At 37.5% G+C, this 21,355-nt stretch overlaps 1 protein-coding gene across 2 annotated transcripts; it reads right to left on the bottom strand.

Annotated features, from left to right (window-relative positions):
- Positions 1-11,393: 11,393 nt before the first annotated feature.
- Positions 11,394-21,226, bottom strand: LOC139960687 (transcriptional adapter 3-like). 2 transcript variants are annotated; one of them, XM_071959238.1, is made up of 9 exons: positions 20,979-21,226; positions 19,825-19,997; positions 18,452-18,604; positions 17,134-17,392; positions 16,285-16,363; positions 14,978-15,095; positions 14,235-14,337; positions 13,376-13,572; positions 11,394-12,178 (listed from the first exon to the last, which is right to left on the bottom strand). In XM_071959238.1, exons 1-9 carry the CDS (start codon positions 21,073-21,075, stop codon positions 12,047-12,049), a joined length of 1,311 nt encoding a protein of 436 aa, XP_071815339.1. In that variant the 5' UTR covers positions 21,076-21,226; the 3' UTR covers positions 11,394-12,046. The 2 variants fall into 2 exon arrangements, with proteins under 2 accessions (XP_071815339.1, XP_071815338.1); XM_071959237.1 differs by having other exon boundaries at positions 11,396-12,178; positions 17,134-17,395.
- Positions 21,227-21,355: the final 129 nt, after the last annotated feature.

Consider the following 21,355-nt stretch of genomic DNA (forward strand, 5'->3'; position numbering starts at 1 on the left):
GGATTAAACAACTAAACATGCAGATGAACATTATGATGTGAAGTTATTGGATTTGAAAAAATGGGAACGATTTACAGTAGATTATGTTTTTATGTGGATATATCTATCCCAAAAAATGATTTTTGGCTTCAAGAAAAGGAACATGCATAATATTTCTAAACATCCTGCAGATGAAATTTGTATATATTCAATTTCTGCGTATCGTTTTCAAGATTACATAATTTGAAGTTGACACGGGTTTGTGTTCAAAGTTAGTTCGAAGCAAACAGGTGTGATGTCACAGGAAGCAAACTGACTATAGATTTGCTTTTTTATGTTTTACTAAAAAATTATGTATCCAATTTCCTTTCTTCAGAATTGGGATAATACAGCTCAGCATTGGACACACTACAGTCATTGGCATAGTATTACCTTTACATCCCGATATAGGTCAAGTCCAAAGGTAACAAAAAATAATAAAGGGCAACATAAAAGAAAAACAACCATTTTGCTGCTAGCGCGCAACTATGACGTCACACCTGTTTGCTTCAAGTCATTTATGGTACAAACTGTGACAACTTTAAACATAAGAAGCACGCCATATGATTTCTGGGGGATGCTTAGAATGTGTTCTCCATTAGTGAAAGAGGTATTCTCATCTAGACTATATACCCTTTTCAGAGTACACACATTCTTTGAGGTTACCAGGTTCGCAAATTAAACTCTCCTGTTGCTTCTCACAGTGTGGTATATGATCCCCCCTCGAATTCATCCACTGTTTTATTAGCCCAGATCCTAAAAAAAGAGTAAATTTTGACTTTCGCTTTACAAGACATCGAATATACTAAAAAAATATATATATATATAAAAAAAAAACATCATGATGTGAATTTGACCACGGTTTTCCTGTATAACTGATCTTTATTACATTTTATTATTTTCCGGGGGGAGAGTGTGTATTTTACAGACCTATAACGTTATGTTCAGGGAGGTCTCGTCAGAACCAGACCTGTCCCACTTAGGTTATACTTTTATGAGTTCTCCGCGACAGTTAAACCAACTTCTACTGTGGAAATGATATATGGTAAAATAATCTTCTCGGAGTTTATGCATCCATATTTATACAAAGTAAAGGATAGATATACATCGTTACACAAGAGGTAAAATTAGCTTCTTGGGTTCATAATTTTTAGTTTATGTAGTCTTTTTTATGTGTTTTAAAAGAAGAAGGACGAAAATTGGTTGCTCGGTGAGTGTTACATGAAATTATTCACAAGTGTGAAGGTTTGATATTTTGTGTGGTCGGGGTTTATAGGAGGCCAAATGGCCGATCTCTGTACATATATTTGCCTTGGACTATTTGGCAAACCAATATAAAGTTCAGGATTGAAGGGAGAATTTTTTTTCTCTTTAGGGTTGCTGTGTGTCAAAAGGTTCGTCGGGTTAGATAGTGGAGATGTACCAGCTTAACAAAAACCCTCAAAAATATAGTATTAGAAGGATTGATTCTTTTTATTAGGAAAAACCAAAACACAATACAAGACGAAGCGATGCGATGCGATGCGCTGCGTTGAAATGTGATGATATGAGAGATGAGATGCGATACAATGTAATGCAACGCACAGCAATGCCATGCAATACAATACAATGCAATACAATACAATGCAATACAATACAATACGATATGATACGATACGATACAATACAAAACAATACAATGCAATACAATACAATGTAATACAACACAATACGATACAATACAATACAAAACAACACAATACAATGCAATGCAATACAATGCACGACAATACAATACAATGCAATACAATACAATGCAATACAATACGATATGATACGATACAATACAAAACAATACAATGCAATACAATACAATACAATACGATACAATACAATACAATACAAAACAACACAATACAATGCAATGCAATACAATGCACGACAATACAATACAATGCAATACAATACAATGTAATACAACACAATAAAATACGATACAATACAATACAATACAAAACAACACAATACAATGCAATGCAATACAATGCACGACAATACAATACAATGCAATATAATATAATACAAAACAATACAACACAATATAATGCAATACAATACAATACAATACAACACAATGCAATACAATACAATGTAATACAATACAATACGATACGATACGATGCAAAACAGTGCAATAAAACACAATTAATGCATGAAGTAGTTGGTTATATGCATGTGTAACCGAGACCCATCCCCACCCCTACACAAAAAGTGTCCCACCGTCATCACTTACAATGCGCAGTGCACCACGCACTACAAATTCTATGATACAGATTATGTTCAGCCTAGGATATTTAAGTACATCACTATTTGTGATTAAGATGTTTTTTTAAATTTCAACTACGCATGCGGCATGTGAAATACATTAGACTTAAACCAGTCAATTGCAGCCCAAGTTTAAAAGCGAAAAACCCTCTTTTATTTGTAACGGTTTTAATGCGGCATGGTACGTACAAAATTTGAAATCATCTGTATGTTGCGAACATTTCCAAATCGAACTTAAAGTGACAATGTTTAATATAATGTAATAGTTTTAGTCGATCATATCTATATTGCAGGCTATGGTTGAAATAAAATATTACATCGCTGGTTTATTGACATACATATTGAACTATACACTTTGAGAATAGTCAGTCACTCATGAAACAGCCACGGGCACGATAAACCAATCAACTCGACCCAGGCTCTGAACCCCAGTCCCATAGTTTAATTGAGTCTAACTATGTGATCACGACGGTGTTACGTCACTAGTCAGTATCACGAGTCCATTCGAAAGTGAATAGATACTGCACGTGATCTTGGTTAACGGTTGTTGAGTGATCTACGCTGTGCACAGTGTATATGTAAATCACTTACCCACGATCTTAGCCAGGTCGAGAAGTGATCAAGTACAAGTCTATGGAAAGCTACGACTGACGTGTGGCGGTATGCCTATGTAGAACAAATGTAAGAACTTCATCTATATAGCGAAGTATAGCACCTATTTCCGGAACAATTCTAGAAAGCGAGGGCGTACTTCGTATTTACACACTTCTAATAAGAGACACTAGCAATATCGCAACAGCTTTCATGATGCAGACAGACTTCCTGCCTGCTGTGTTGCGGTCACAATTAGGTGTGAAGTAAGTCGCCAAGGAAAAATGGAAAAGATAGGTGCATACTGGGACAAGGGATGAGGGAAGAGTTGGGGGAATTGTTCACTTTTAATCACCCCTGTGATTCGTTCACATTTGACCCGAAAGTAAACATATATACCATTCTTGCTTCTTCGTAAACGTAAGAATGGTTGAAAGATATGTATTTGAAGGTATCTCGTCATAAGTCTTCTCACAGAGGGTGTAGGGGTGGGTGTGTGGGGGAGGGGGAACCAGAGTAGCAAATCTTACCAAAGATTACCTGTGCTTTAAATTGACCCATGAGGAATATAATCTTGGGCAGACGAACGGGCAAATTCTCCCCTCCCTTCTCTCCCCTCTAGTTATTTCTAGAAAACACAATTTGATGAAGCGGCAAATATCATCTGTTGCGCATGCGTGATTGAATGAGTCAATTACACTTCAGTTCTGCCACTAAATTTAGGTTGATAAATGGGAGATTATTAACTCATTGTGTATTTGATATAGCAGTTGCTTCGAGAGCTTGAAGATTTAACAAAAAAAGAAGGATTCGTTGATCCTTATATGTTTACATTAGGTTTATGAAAATTGTTTACAAACGGTATTGAGGTTTGGAAAGAGATTACTAACCGTGTTTGATAAGCGACCAAAATTGGGGTAAAAAAACACCAGGGTTAACTTAAGTTCCCGCTGCAAGAAAGTACAATAGACAGTACATTCATGGCCTGTATAACTAACACCGAGAGTAAAGGAGGAGTGTGTCGTCGTGCATGCAGCGCCATTGTAATGGGGGGGGGGGGGGGAGGTGTGAATTAAACACGTTGGGCATGGATCCATGACACGACGGTTCATCAAAGAAACTGAAAAGTGCGCTGACCAGTAGGGGTTTAGACTGTGGTCAGTTTTAGAGTAAACATACCAAGATGAATTTCTAGATTAGATATGTTATTATTATTATTTTTTGGCTTCGAAGATGAATTATTACAATTTGGAAGGTTTTTGATGCATTGTCAGTAAGTGAGAGAGAGAGAGAGAGAGAGCTGAAGAAGCTGAGGACAGTTTCTGCCTGCGGATCAACAATACGCGAGGCCGGATGAGCAGACCGATCTCTGCCAGACCCGCGGTCATTATAACCAAAGCATCAGGAAAATGAAAGCTCATTAATGCCATAATTATGATACATAGTAACACAAATTATATGAAGCTTGTCACTACCCATATAAGAATGTCAAACCTTCCAGCAAACAACAACAATAATAATAATAATAATAATAATAATAATAATAATAATAATAATAATAATAATAATAATTATTATTATTATTATTATTATTATTATTATTATTATTATTATTATTATTATTATTATTATCATAATAATCATAATAATAATAATCATAATAATAATTAAAGACTTGTCTCTTTACAGGATCTAAAGCAATATAGATAAGTTAAGTCTTAAAGGTGCAGGGTCTGTCGCCCCAAACAGTCCTGAAAAGGGAGAGAGAGAAAGGTGAATAATTGATAAGCAAAAATCATATCGTATTGCATTTCAGACATTCTCTCCATTATTTTGAGAAAAGGTAAAAGTTGAATGAACTACACTGTACATACTGAATGAGGGATTTCATATTGGGAATACAGAGGACCAAAATGTTCGGTTTAAAGGTTCCATTGAAAGTATAGTTATTCAACGTCTTTCTAGTACTAGAACTGTGGATTACTTGCGATGAGTATTGGGTCTGATCTCGGAACAAGACAATGTCCAAGACACTATACAATCCGGCACAATTATGCTGTTAACATAATGTACACTATAAAATTTGAAAATGTATGTATTGTATATGTATTTCAGATCCTCCTGCAAGCAGGAAGTCGCGAAGAAGCCTCATTGGCTTATCAAAGCCGCACGCCGACCGAGGTCAGTCCCTTAGATTCATATTTAACGTCCATGATTATGAATTGTCAATTTTCAACAATTCTGTAATTGGACGACATACATTAATCTTGGAGTGACTCGAACTGGAGACCTTATGATTGGAAGACACCGGCGTTAACCACTGAGCTAATAGGCCTACTCCTATAAAATAAAAATAATGTAATATTAGTAATAACAATAACATATCTCGGATCCAAAGTCAGAGAGAATGGAGAGCCGAGGAGGATACTTTATCTAAGATGGCTACATGGAAGTAAATCCAAGGGTAACCGAGAAGAGGAGAAATGTTATTCCGATGGCCCACGGTGACCGGATTCCATCGTTAATCATAATGTAATCATAGCCACTTTTCATATGTAAACTTTGCATTAAGTATTAAGGTAATGAAAAAGATAAAGAAATGAAAAGTGAACAAAAACACGCTATAACAATTACAAATGAAATATTGCGAACAACTTGTTAAATCAAAGTCTATTGAAGTTACAGTTATATGTTTGTCTCAAGTGTTACTGTCTTGCTTCCTATGGTATAACTGCTTATCTAGTTGCGTTTGTTGGGGATGGGGGGGGGGGGAGGGGTGAGGAGGTGGATGAGGGAAAGTGAAGGATCCTCGCCTTCCGCCTACCAATATCCACACACACGCACGCATTTACACATACACACACACACACATCCAAGGTGTCCGTAAAACTTGACAACTGCAATGTCCTCATTTTTCCCGCAGGAGCTCAAAGACATCTACAAAATGTAAAAGAATTTGTTCTCCTATTTCTTTGATTACAAATATCCTGACATAAGCTGCCGACAAGACATAATAACCATAGGTTTTGTTCTATTTTCTCTTTTCCTTCTCGTACGTGTTGACAAAAAATTCGACCGACTTTTCTTCAAAGGATCGGTAATATATTACCCACCCACCCAAAACTAAAATGTCTATTTCTGATGTTTAGACTTTTAGCGGCAGCTGTTATACCCCAGTTGTGGGCATTGATCAAATAATCAAATTCATCCCTTGGTTAGTTTTATTTCCATCCTTCCTCTCAATTCTTAAATACAACCGGACATTTTAACTTCATCAGCTATATTTCATTCTGAAAAGTAGGCTAGAAGACCGTTCTCTTAAAATATAATTAAAAAAAAAACAACATTTAACAGACAATAGGACTATTTAGCGGTATTTTTTTGCTGGGTATTTCTTAAAGTTAAAGAAAAGGGGTTTTATTTATTGTCTCGTGCAAGTCTTGTCAGTTATACTAGGACTACACTAGAAACTTATCGCTCGTCAACACATCAACGCCGTATTTCATTTACAAACCCACAAGAATGTGGAAATCCTTAGCTTTGAAGTAAGAATTTATACTCGAGGTCCTGTCCTATTTAAGAAACAGACGAATAGTTACAATGAAAAGAAGAAGCTATGAAAATTAACATATCTGTATATCAAATGACAATTTTCTTTATGATGGTCAGTTATTTATTAAACGGATGTTCCGATGATCCGAAGTTCATTGAACACCGAAATTGCTGATAGTTATCCTCATTGTTATGGTCAAAACCACATTCTTATAGCAGCTTGTATCGTTGAGATATACTTGGTTTTAAAGTTAGATGACATCTTATTTATAAAACAATTTGGTATCAAAAAAAGTATGTGACGTCACTATGCATGGCAACTGAGCGTCCCCCCCCCCTCCATAATGTACAAGTAAGTCCATGATTTTATAAATGTGGGGTGTGGCCCTGGGGGCTTATGAGGCTAACTTTGGAGGTCTTTAGATGTCTCCACCCCCTACCCTCCCCATTACCAAAAAAAAATGGACGTGGAGTTGGGCATTTGCGCCCTCTTACAAGCAGGCTGCATATGGACGCAATTCAAAGTGAAGAGAATATTGAAACTTTATTCCAAATGTATAACAAGTCAACGATGACTTTATTAAAAGGACAGCAAAGTGTTTGAGAATCATATGTGTCTTGATGATATCACAGACCAACCACCGTGATTCACTTCCTGGAGTAAGGAAGGCTTTATCCGGTAAGCGTATTTTGTTTCCCCAGGACGAACGTGGGCATCGGCCAATCAAATCCCTGGATTCCAAACATGTGACGCTTTTTCAAAAAACATGTTCTGAATCTTTTTTCCTAGTTTTGACTCCAGATTATGAACGACAATCCTTCATCCTAACGGTTGGATTCAAACAATTGTGTCTAGGGTTAGAACTAGGCATTGTGGTTGATATAAAATGCATTTCTATTCCATAGTTTACTCTTCGCCTAAGGCCCGAACAAATACATAATCATGTGTTGTTCATACTCATTAGAAAAGTCTGCTCCCATATTTTCTTGGGTGAGAGGGGGAAGGGGGGGGGGTGTAGGGGCCACTGTGACGCAATATTGTGAACAGCTGACACGCATTTTTTGTCTGTTCAAGGAGCCACGGCACTTTTGATATATAGTAGCAGCTCCGTGGTCTGACGATACAGCAAATATTTCTTCAAAAGGAGTTTATGATGGATTCAGGTGCGTGGAGAGGAAACAAATTGTCTCGCATCGGTGATGAAATATCTAGCCCTAAGGGTCTCCAAATCGTAAATTGAACTTCTCATAAAAATCAAAGCAGGTTAATTCGGTGGGATTGAAATATGACGAAAGTGTTAAAAAATAATCAATATTCTTTTTCTCACAAACACATTGTCTCATAAATTCGCTCTGTTATGAATGACATTTATGGGGTTTTACAACCTTAACCTCGTTTTTATAAGATTGTCGCCTTTAGCCTGCAATGTAATACCTCGCAAAAGGTGTAAGTGATTGGCTTTTATACGGCTCGTCAGGTTCAAAATGTCTATCATAATATAAAGTATGTCGTGAGCTATACCAGTAAAGATTGAGCTGCTATGGTGAGGACCAGCTGTGGTTGCGCCACTCTGTCACCCTGGCGTCGGGCCAGGTGGAGCGCTCTAACTCCCTAGAGATGTATATACCCAGAAATAATACCGAAACGTTTTCAATTAATTAAAATGTTCCATATGTACGTACACTTTAATGCAATGTGTTTTCGTATACATAAACCGATCTATAGTGTACGACGTAGGAACTTCTTGGGTATAATATGCTCCCTGGATAAGCTCAATGAATCAAAGGGTGGGCTGGAGGGAGGGGTGGGGGGGGGGGAGTAACAAATGACGAAATAGTTTATCTTTGATAATGATTTTGCGATTCTAACTGAAAGAATTCTGTTGACTAATCTTCGCCTATAGACTTAGATGTCTTACTGCGCATGTTGGTGTAGGCTTATCTTGGTTAGCTTTGACAAGGGCAAGTTTGGGTGGTGCTATCTAGCTGAATACAGTTTCAATGGTGTGCTGGGGGTAAGTATATATTGTTAAAGTTGCAAACTAATCCAACCGCTGTTAAGATATTCACATTAATATTTAGAGCAAAACTGATAATGCAAGACGTTTATACAGACAAAGATTGTTTACGGAGCACTAAAATGTTTGATTTATAGCCTAGATTTTAAAGAGACAATCTCGCAGTGAGATCTTGGGTCTATACCTATGCTCACGAGAAATCGGGCGAGGGTTGAGCTTGGGTGTTGCCGGTAAAGGGAACTTTCAATAACATCCCGTGCTCAATTACACAATACTTAATTGATATAAAACCTTCTCGCAATTAATTAAACAGATTAAAAAGTAAGTTTGGTGACTGACATTAATTTTAATTGAAAAAAGACGGCTGGCGTACATTGTTACAGGCGCCGGACCAACAAGACGATAGAGTTTGTCGGTTGACTATGAAAGCCAAACTCTATATAACATTTGAATGTTGTTTCGTCAAGGCTCGGCCAGTCTTAACAGCATTCATCAAACTTTAGACCAGGTTTAAATTACTCCAGATTATATATTATTTAAACATTTTCCAGCAAATGTATGTCAAAGATAGATAGCTAGCATGCATACGTCAATTGACGAGGATTGCGTGTTAGTGAGTAGAGTGATTATCTCTGGAACCTATGGAAACTTTGTGCACCAAATCACATTTTTTTTTAACAGTTAACTTTTCAAGAGACGAGATAGATTCATTGACTTCCCCCACCCTTCTCTCGGTTCCACCCCCCCATCCCTCGCCTCATCCTCTCTTGTTAGATTGGAATTTAAGGCCCGCATTGAATACAACCGGCATCTGTCTTTGTAACATCAATAATATAGATTATGTACATATTTCTCTTTCCTTCCCCTCATCTAACTTGTTCGCCCTTACCCTTACCCCGCACCCCTTCCTTCGTAAAATAAAATAGAGAAATGTTACGCCGACACAAAAGCCTAACTTACGTTAGCAGTCAATGTTTTTAACAATTAATTTGAGAATTCGTTTTCGATGGTAGAAGATGATTTGGTCGTTACAGAGTAGTTACATTTTCAATTTTTTAAAAAGAGAAAATCTGAAAGCCCCCCAAGAACTAGCCCACTTTAAACTTATATCATTCAGCACTCCCAAAAGTGTGACCTTAATTTAAGCAACTGGTTTCGCCTATTATAATCTAAAACGCGTGATTTTTAACAAATCTGAAGTGACCACAGGAGTTTGTATTTGATGAAATTCACACGTTCAAGAATATTTATCAATCGGGAAGAAATTGTATCCTTACAATTATTTCAACAATCTCATAAATTATTCACGAATACCTTCGATAGTAACTGTCTAAACTCAGTAACTCAAAAACTTAAACGGCACACAGCGGGTTAAATGATGAGACGTTTATAGCTAAAATAGTAATTCTCGACTTCATTTTGGTCAATAATTGAACTCCTTCCGTCAACCATTCTTTACTTTCTGCCGTGACCTTTCATTCTTCGTGTCACTGTTTCTATACGATAGAGGGTAAGTTTATTATAATCAAGTCTTGTAGACCAGATCCAGAATTATTTACGATTTTGTTTGAATCACAAACAACTTCCCAACTGAAAGCTCTGTTATGCGGAGATTTCGCTGTGGCGTGACGAACGCGTCGGTTGTGGAGACAACCAAACCATCTGACGCATAGATTTCCCACCTTTATCCAATCAGCTTTAAAATTGGTCGTCTTTAATATCGTTCATTTATTACACCAAAAAGTTGATGTCATATATTTTTTTGCTCTTTTGTTTTCCATTTGTGTGTACCGAAAGGTTAGAGCGCCACCAGTCCGTTAAACCACCGTTGGCTGCACGCTGTATAGACAAAAGCACCTTTGAATTAAATGCCTGTAGTTTCATGGTCTGGTATGTTACCAACATATTCATGACAGTATTTAGTACAATAACGACTTCCGCGCGAGTCTTTCTTGCAAAGTCGGATACTTCTTAGGGGTGTCACTCTCCCGTGCATCGAATGGAGAAGGGATGGGGATTGGGGGTGATGACATTTTCACTGAAATCTATGAGTGCCCCGACAGACCGAGCGAACCTACTACTAACAGTGGGAAGGATCAACTGGGAGAGTATTCCGAACGATGGCATCATTTCGTCGATAAACTTGATTTTCCCGGAAACCACAGCACTGACCAGTCCTGGCTCCCTCAGTAGGCTATTTTCTAAAACTACTCGGAATCAGTAATTTCCAGACAATTTATCATGTTAAGCTCTTACTTTTGGGGAGGGAAGAGTAGGTTAAACCCTACGCATTGAATTTCTTTTGTAAGAAATGTTTTAATGCTATGAACTACTATATTCAACTGCAGTGGTTTCAACAAAGCCCTTGGTTTCGCTGATCTTAGCCTGTTCACAAGATCAATAAAACTCATCTTTGAGATATCAAAGCAATTTTTCAAATTCTTTGGTGGAAACACAACTTAGAATATTCGGGGGGGGGGAGGGATAGTCAAAGATAATAGCATAAAAAGAAAGCTTTTCTGTATTTGTCATTTTAGCAGTCTTTTATTATCATGGAGGGGCACATTGAGTTGTAAGAGGTGGGTGGGAGGAGGGAGTGGTTTTTGACACCCGATGCCCTCAATGCCTTACTGGTCATGTTCACCATTCCATAAAGAATAAACAAAGCTTGTCCTAATGATATCACTAAAAAAAATTCTCCAAAGACAGACTTCTCCGAGTAATTTTATAAAGCAAATTGGGTCATGAACTTACTCTGTATGAATATTCTTAAATTCTAATTGGTTCAATAGAAGTGGACAGCGGGGGGGGGAGGGGGTGGGGGGGGGGAGCAATTGACTTTGACCTGTTACACAAACAGATAAAAAGCAAAATATCTTACTTTAACAACTGTAATATATTTTTCTACAGAAAAGTAAAGAAAGTCATTAGATCAACACATATCCTAACGTTGTGCCTTTTGTTTCTCTGCAATTATTTTTTACTTGTCAACTATTTTCCACACAACCAAGATCCCAACACGAACATCCATTTCTACTTATGTCAAAGCAGTTGGAAACAGTTGTAATGTCATGTATGCCTCTATGGATGCACAGATGTAATGTTAACGTCTGACTGAGGGTTACATTGGCATCTGGGTCACCAATTGTTTGGATTTTGAAATTTCTCGACATTTTTGCATTTGTTTCACCAATTTTACCCAAATCTACCGAGGGTTACTCAAATTAAAATCGCGACCGTCCAAACCAAGACGTCCGACCCGTGAAATATATTCACCGAGAGGACGTTAACTTTTGAAAATTGATTCCCCACTATGTTGACACTACTTTAATCAGCAACTTGTAACTATTCCAATTTTACTCTTCCTGTTTCTCTTAAATCATTTGAAATACAGTATTAATCAGTTTATAGTATTTTATCATATTTTATCGTGTTTATCGTATTTTAGTATTCCATATCACAGGAAAATGTCTCTCCTCTCATTCTTTCGCTTTCTATCTCTTTCACTGTGTCTAATGTCAGTGTTCTCAAAAATTTAAACGTTGTCTTTTCCCGAATGAATATTATAATTCGTCGAGTTGTTGTAAGAGAACTTCTCTGTCCTTCAAAGCCTTCTGAGCTTGTTCTCTTTCTTTCTTGGTCGGAGATCGTTTCTTCTGTTTGGCAGCCATGATGCGTCTGAATGCTTCCATCGTCTGTTCAATAAAAGAATAAAAAAAGATCCATTAAGGCAGGGTTTCCCTAACTTCATCCCCCCACGAACCCCCTGTGGATGTCAGAGTTGTCCACGAACCCCAAACTTTTGGAGACACAATCTGAGTCATTATTATACTATAATACGCATAACAGTGCTTCGTAAAAGATCAAGTTCAAGTTCAGCTCTTTTATCTTCACAACGTCCTGTCATGCGTACACCAACTTAACCAAAGTCCTGCGGCCTGTGTCTGTTTCATAATTCATTTATCACATGCACGGTACGGTATAGCTATGGCAACGTATGCGTATGGAACGCGTAAAGAGATTGTCGATAGGTACGACTTTTGTACATTACTAAATTATATGATATATCAGGTTTTAGTTCAACAAAAAGTTCTCTAGTTTTGACTTTCAGAAAGGTCTCACGACCCCCTGGGATGGACTCACACACCCCCTGGGGGTTCATGCACCCCAATTAGGGAACCCCTACATTTTAAGGCCTTGCATTCTATAACTAAGGGAAACTTTCAGAGACTGATTACTATGCAGCTTCAAGAATTAAACTTTGAAGCATACACTAAATAGACATATAACCAATCAAACAAATAAAGAACAGATTCATGGGTTCCAACACTCCTTGGAATCTGGACATAGAAGTGAAGATCATTTATTAATTATATGCTAGACTTGTAGAGTCACTCCACTTTGATATAATGTAAAACAGCAATTTTGTTTTACAAACTCGATCTTCCAAAAACGTGACGAAAGAAGGGACATTTTTTTGGAGTTCTTAAATTATGGTAGACTCAAATCATATCAGAAATTCAGTATCATAATTTCAATATATTTAAGTCTGTGGAATAAAAATCGACCCACAACTGCAATAAAGTTAATAACTGTCGACAACAACGATAATAATAGAGTATTCTGTATAAACAAAGCAGGTTTTCAATTCTTCTTTTGTGTTAAGTGTCATCAGAATTACAATCATATCCAAAATGTTATGTATAGTTAACAGCCTTCCTCAGTCAACATGTGGTTAGCTATTACCTTGAGTTTCGTTACCCACTAAATGGAACACTATTTCGACCTATCCAAATGTAATACTAATTTAAACAAGATTCCCCTCCGAGATAACAGACCAAAACTTTCTCTTTTGTCATCTCCCAAATCGAAACCTCAAAGCATCCACGTACCTCATTATCTGCTGCTCGAATCTTCTTCTGTATTTCCTGTTTTTTCATCTGTTCTGTTGTCAAGGCGATCAGTTTTTCCTTCTGTGCTCTGTTGTGAGCGGAAAGGGCTTTCAATTCGGCCTGCCTCTTTTCCAGTTCCAGTAAAACCTCGTCCTCTTCTAAGTCTTCTAAGAAAGGTTCGTCTGCATCGAGCAGACCTGTTGAAGGAGAGAGTTGGGAGCCAATAATTTTTCTTCTTGTTTGATTCGAGCATTTTGTTAGCATTTTAAAATTTACTTCTCAGACTCTGAGAAAATCTCTATGGCTGATCTATAAATGGCCAGAATAATATCAAACCTGTTTGATTGCTTGAAACCCTTATTGTCCCTGTTTTTCATATGGAACCCAATCAAAGTGATGATTGTTGAGGAAGTCTCATGTTGAGATGAATATTCCTAAAACTTAATGAGGAATGTATGAAATTCTCCCATTCCTACTCCAAGACTGCTAATTAACACCTTCCCACAACCCATGTGGGGGGGGGGGAATGTGGGTGCCCTTGAAACATTTGTCTGCTCCCCAAACAATTGTCAGAAAATGTTTCTTTTTAATTTTAAATATGTTCTGCCTGACCCTCCCCCCCCCCCCCTAGAAAAGGTTTGTGTCTCCTCCCCCTAATAAAAGACATCTAGCTACACCCCTGCTCTCAGGCAAGGTAAAAGCTGTCTCAAAATGTAAACCATAGATTACACACTTATGTATTAACACAATGGTAATTTTAAACAAAATCTCAGACAGGAGAAATTTTTTAACATAGCAAGTTGTTATATGTTGACATACAAATATCAGACAAGAGTTTTATAATCCTGATCAAGATTACCCTGTTGAATTAGCTCTTCTCTGATCTTGGCTTCCAGTATTTTCGTCCGTCCGACGTAAAACGATTTATCTCCGTTCCCGAGGGATCCTTCTCCATTGTCGTCCTGTTTGGTGAAAAGAAGTGAAGATGACAATATTGCTAGAATCTGCCATAATGGTCACAGCATTACACTTTGTATATTATGCACGCGGGAGATTAATTGGGTGTTTTACATTTATTTCTGAGGTTTACATCATAGATTTGCATAATTATAACTACTCTAATGTTTGAAATTAATCTTATCATACTCTATTAATCTTATCATAATCTTATAATACTGAAGACAACAGGCTATGTACAACCAGCAAGCCAATGGGCTAAAGACACTCCTTGCTACATTGTTTGTGAGAACATTCAACAGTAACACTGCACACAAGATTTATTTCTTAAGTGTAGACAATAACTGACTTCAAGTGATCAGCAAGGTTCTTGTTCTTCTGCAGACATTCCAAGCATTACATTCATCCCAGATTTACTGCTGCGGTTTATCCATGCTTCACAGAGTTTTGAGACTTGGACCTCTGTTGACCTCCACTAATATCAATTGGGATCCTGCACTTAACATACATGTATTACCTTATAATCAAGATGTCCGTTTTGAGTTATAGATATAGATGCCTTTGGCATTTTGACAATGAATCAAAAATAAGTAGCATTTTGATGAATTATTAATAGATGAAGTTCTCTCCTCCTCCTTCTCCTACCTTAGGTGCCGAGTCCATGATGATATCTTCGATGGGTGTCATGATGTTCTCCTCCACCAAAGCCGAAATCAGTCTCTGTGTCAGCTGTCCAAACGGACACATGTCATCAGCAGATGTGCTAGAAACAGCAAGACGATAGAAGAGAAGTGGAATTTACCATCATTTCCTGCTCCAAATGTGACATGGATTATAAATAAACATAGCAGTTCTACTATTACCGAGCCTAGCTTTATCAAAGATTGTTTCTTCTATTCATCCTTGTAAAGAATTATCTTGGTTAAATTTACTTTTAAATTTAATTTAAATTTACCCTAACAAGATTAACCTACAAAGTATGAATCAGTGAAAAAGGTTGGCAAGTTTCAATAAAAATCCATTTAGATATTTAAACTACATTGCATATAGAAATGTGCAAATATTTTGTGACTGTTTCAGAATTTTTCATGGTCTCTGCTTAGTTAATACCGTGGTCCTCGTTAAAAGCGATGTTAACATTTTACACAGCGAGAACTTGTAGCCTCACATTCAGCCCTATAATGATAACGAGAGAGGACATGCTTCCCAGCGGTACGAGCTCTGGCATTATTCTCTCAAAAGTAGATCGAGGCTTATATTCTCTACAACGAGTCGTACACCTAGAGTGAGTACTGATGTTTGATCTGGAAAAAGAACACACTTTCTCTAGAATTTAATTATCTTAAGTCTCATTAACTCACCACACTATTTAATTTAATTTTTTTAAATATTTTTATATTATTTATGATATTTTTCCTTGGCCAAAGAATGTTTGATTTCAAAATCAGAGATCTTCAAAACAAATTGCATGGATGACTTTTTTCTCATCGATGCACTTCACTTTTTCAGAGAAAGGCCACTGTGCCCCTCAAAAGACTGCCTCTACTGTCGGCACAAACTGCTGCAAAGCCTATTTGCTTGTGCCTTTAATGTGCCCTTCCAATGATTCACTCAGTCAATCCTGACAAAGTATGGACAAATTCAATGTAAAAGTATAAAATGCTCTAGTCTAGGATCCTGTTAATAGATATCTGTTATTGACCCATTGTTAGAAATACACAGTAAAGCTGCGTCATTGATGCCCTTGGAATATTTCATTTGTACCTTTACCGGAATCGCATGTCCTGTCAGTGTGCCCCCTAATGCTAGCCTGCCAATGGCACATACAGTTAAACTGTGCCCCTTATTTCAAGACTTCAAGGCCGGACAATGCAACTAGCTGCAAATACCCAAAGAGGTGATCAGGTGAATACTTGCAGAAAAATCTCAAAACATCCAGACAAAATCCTTACTTATCAACTTTCTTCAGGAGACCTTTGACCTCTTTGTCATTTGGAGAATTGGAACTTTTCTTCTTTTCAATTTTACTCCCTGGAAATACAAAAATAAATAAATATATATATATAATAATAAAGAAATGACTGAACACAAACTTTTTGGTTTTCTCATGTTTACTTCTGTTGGAAGCAGGCCTTACTACCTTACAGGTATGTTCAACCATATTTGGGCTGACAATGAAAAACTACATATGACTCTTTGCAACTACCTCATAAATGTCCAATACATTTACATACTTTTTGCTACGGCTGATTCTTACATAATATTTGTAACGAATGTTCAGCAAAATTAATACTGTTAATAAAACACTTCATGAAATATTTGTTTATGAAGCAATAATCGCAGACACCTTTTCTAATCCTTACTGATTTGTTTCTATGACGGTCATTTTCCCACATGGGTTTTCAGAATAACTGCTGCCTTAAATGGCAGGAGAAAGGTCAAATGAGAGAAACCTTTTACATAACTCTTGTCTGCTAAATTTGTAATTAGATTTCTTGAATACTTTAACAGGAGGACGTGATATTGCGATCCTAGCAAGACTAACAAGTGACAGGTGGTGAAACAGACTGCACACTATGGCAATGATGACACCAAATTGATGGCACCAAATTGATGGCACGCTGACATAACTGATGACACATCTACTTTAACCCTTCAGTCTGTTTTTGAAGAAAAATCCTGCTAAGAACAGAAGGTCGGGTGTTCTAACGTTCTATGGATCGATACCAAACAGCCTCCCATAGTAGATAAAGTTACTTGTTGCACACCTCATATTTATGCAATATTTTGTTGACCTTTACCTTCCTTCTGTTCGTCTAAGAGATCCTCCGTAGCCCACCGGAGGGAGTAATGTTTGCCGAGAGGAGGAATCTTATAGAGGTCACTGTCATCATCCGAGGTCCTAATCAGATCATCCAGGGCCTTGATATCATCCTGGGTGATGTCAGCACAGTAGGGTTCAACCGATGCCCAGAACCGATCTGGAGCGTCGTTCCGTATGATCCTGGGAGGGATCGGCTCGTTCAGGGGATCATCTGTGAATTCGTATTCCTGCATCTTCTGCTGTAAGAATTATACAATGTTGAAAGGTCAGAAAATCCTTAATTAAATCATGAAAGAGGCTCAAGCCAGTTACCTTCATGTCGCTTTCCTTCATTAAATATATATTTTTTTTAATATTTTTTTTTATGTTGACTAATTGTCTAATTTGATTTATTTACTAATTTATTTCATAATTTTTTTTTTATGTTGTCAATGGAAAATTGAAGTTATCTGAGTATCAGGAGTGTTAATGTAAGGAAATGAAACAACTTGAAGCTCACTCATCATACTGGGTGGTAATCCAAGCTCAAACCTCTGACGATCTGACCCTCATCTTCTCAAATGTCAACCCCTTTAATCACTCTACCTCGTTTCATACAAACTCTCCATATAAACGATCATTTCAAAATTTCAACAACAAAAACGATTACTATTTCTCCCGTTTTCTCTCAAAACTGAACATTTTGGTAGACACTTTAATTGAAGACCACCTTGTACATGTATTAATTCATGTTTTTTACTCTTTGTGTAGACCCAATTATTCCTCCACCGGTATAAATATCACATTGTTTGTATTTTATGCTACTTTCATGAGAGTGTTATACGTTGTCCTTATTGTTATGTCATCTGTTATTGGAAGGTGGCATAAGAAACTACCCAGACACTATCAATATATATCCATACAGTTCACACAATTGAGTGGTGTCCTGAACAACAGTTGTGACTATAAATGCTACATTTTCCACTGGCTACACTTGTATATACAGCATAACCCCAGTTGGGACAATTGTTTGCTATGCTGTGGTGTCATCTCCCGCTTCAGAGCACTCGTATTGTCAGTACGAGTAGTATGAATATCAAGTGGCTGACAGCATATTTACCTTCTCTGAATATGCATGACTTGTATACATCATTCCATATCTAGCATTTCTGCTTTAACTGCATTTGATGTGTATTCTCTGCAACTGATAAATGAATTACTGCACGTTTGAACCAGACCTGCTATGCAGGAGAAACACATTTGAAGTGATAATATTATCCTTGATGTGCCATGGAACGATCATGAGAATAACTTACATTGACACTCTTAGCCTTAGGTCTTCCAGGGCCAACGTGGGTCTGGACTGCTCCAACTTTTCCTGTAGTTTCCTTCATCTTCTTAGATGGTTTATCTAGCTTCTCGTCTGGCCTCCCTCTCTTATCTGCCACTTGAGGTGATTCTTCTTTACCCTACAAAACATTCAAAATGATACAATGTAAATGGTTCACATGGCAGAAGCTGGTGAGAGGGGGAGGGGAGGGATTGATTTTACCAAATTGTGAAAAATATTGGCCTATTAAGGTCCATTATGAGATTATGGAAATTCTGCTCAAAGTATTTTATCACTGCAACCACTGCAGCGGTTTTCGAAACATGGTATGTGCAAGTTTCAATAACTTAAATTTTTATATAGCAGAGTTATCCAAAAGGTTCAAAGTTGGGTTGAGCCCAGACTCTTATCATCTTTCCTTGAAGGTGTCATATTTCAAGGGCTGGACTGTTCCTCACTTTGAATATCTAAGTAAATGAAAAGCTAACTTTAAATGATAATCCCTGTATAAGTGTCCATATATATCTTAACACTCAGCTACTGACCCATCTATCACTTATTGTGTGTTATTCTATGTGTTACTTGTGTTACTCCAAATCAGCATTCCAATGCACCATGTTAGGTGAATGGTAATTTATGCAAAGGTAAGGAGAGAGGCTAGATAGTATTCTGGAGGAGAGAGGCTAGATAGTACTGTGTAGGAGAGAGGTTAGTACTGTGGAGGAGAGCTAGGCTAAATGGTACTATGAAGGAGAGAGGCTAGATAGTATTCTGGACGAGAGAGGCTAGATATTACTGTAGAGGAGAGAGGTTAAATGGTACTATGAAGGAGAGAGGCTAGATAATACTGTGGAGGAGAGAGGCTAGATTGTACTGTATAGGAGAGAGGCCAGATAATACTGTGGAGGAGAGAGGCTAGATAGTATTCTGGAGGAGAGAGGCTAGATAGTACTGTGGAGGAGAGAGGTTATGTAGTACTGTGTAGGAGAGGCTAGATAGTACTCTTGAGGAGAGAGGCTAGATAGTATTCTGGAGGAAAGAGGCTAGCTAGATAGTACTGTACAGAGAGAGGCCAGATAGTACTGTGGAGGAGAGAGGCTAGATAATACTTGGAGGAGAGAGGCCAGATAGTACTGTATAGGAGAGAGGCCAAATACAGTAGTAATGTGGAGGGCAGAGTGTTGAAAGTTATTTAACACATTAGAGTCATTGTAGAAGACAGAGAGGGTTGTAGAAAACTTTGTGAAAGACACACAAGCACTAGAAGCTACAGTGCCACAGGATACTTCATAGCAAAAGCAACGGTATTGTAAATCTAAGCAGAAATTAGTTACTGGTTAGTATGACCAGTAATTTTACCTGTTTTCCTGGTGTTTTCTTTTCCTTTTTGTCTGCCCAATCAGTGAGGGCATGTGTCTCAGTATCTAACATTACTATCCTCTTAGAAACTGATGAGAGGATGTCCTCTAACTCCATCTGAAGTACGTCCAACTGTTCTGAACTAAGCTCTTCATCAATCGACCCTGAAACAACTGTGGAGAAGAGAAAAGAAAATGAAATAAGCTCTGTAGTCTGTATTAAGACTCTCCAATTTAAGTTCATTACTTTTTAACTTAAACAAGCTAACACAGGAATTTCACGGCAAATCTCCATGTAATTCTTAAGATTTCTCAATCATATATATAATGTTCATTGGTATTAGCACCAAATTTAAGCATGACTTCTAAAACTTACTAGATGTTTCAAAAGTAGTTTCCTTAAGGTCTGATCCTTCAAATTATTCCCAGACATTTTGAAGTGTGAATATAGACAATTATCTTATTACATCGTGGTTAAGAACTATTACTGTTGCAGTAAGAACTTGAGCATGGGTGACCATTATCAGACTATGTTGGGGCAATACTGATAACCATTGACAGTTGATGAGAACAAAACTGACTTAGATAAACCATATCATTCATTCAAAATCCTCAAAGGAAAATTGTTACATCATTTGATCTATTGCAAACAGACTGCAACTTGAGAGACATTAACCTCTTGACTAGGCAAGGATTCCTGACCATTGCAAATGTTGAAAGAATGTTGAAAGAAATAACCAAAACGACAAGTTTGGCAAACTTTCCATAAGCTTCCCACCGAAATGTGTGTATAGTGATGTCATGGGTTTATATTTCATTCTCATGGACAAAAATGGACATGGCAAAGTATCACAAACTATAGCTTTCAGTGTTTCAGCTTATGACCGTCATGCTGCCATGGAGATGATTTTACACTAAGTAGCTTGCTTATTATGTTGCAAAGTTGGGCTATGATCTGAGTAAGGCCTTCAAAGTTTCACCTTGATATTACTGCATCGAATACTAAAATGGTAATTTTTCCCAGTATTATTAGCCTTTGTCCTGGACGGCTAGTTCTAGTAAAACTTAATAGGCCTAGGCCTAGGCCTATAGTGAATATACAGTAGGCGACCACAACAGGATAGGCTGTGTTATTGTCTAAGTTACAGTACGTACCCGCAGTGTACTGAGGACGAGACTGATCTGTACACGGGAGCTTGGGAAACTGCAATGGACATTCCCGTGGTTCGGCCATTGTAACTGAAATTCGCATTCAACTTTTCTCGGCACAGGACGCTTGAACTTATTATGCCTAACACGTTTGTGCTTAAAGTAAACTGATTTTACTTAAAAGTTATCGCCTTTATGCATTGTTCACTGCATTGCGTAGTATTTGTAGTACACCGGTATCAGAAATGAAAACGCCCTCACATTTTAAGTTAGTTTCGTATGGTGCTCTATAAGGTCCTCGGATCGGGACAGAACGACAGTACGAGATCCATTTAATGCGATACGACGATACGGTGATCTGTAGAATTTTCCTACCGGACTGA

The sequence above is a fragment of the Apostichopus japonicus genome, chromosome 19 (assembly GCF_037975245.1).
Source record: "Apostichopus japonicus isolate 1M-3 chromosome 19, ASM3797524v1, whole genome shotgun sequence".
NCBI classification, from domain to species: Eukaryota; Metazoa; Echinodermata; class Holothuroidea; order Aspidochirotida; family Stichopodidae; genus Apostichopus; species Apostichopus japonicus.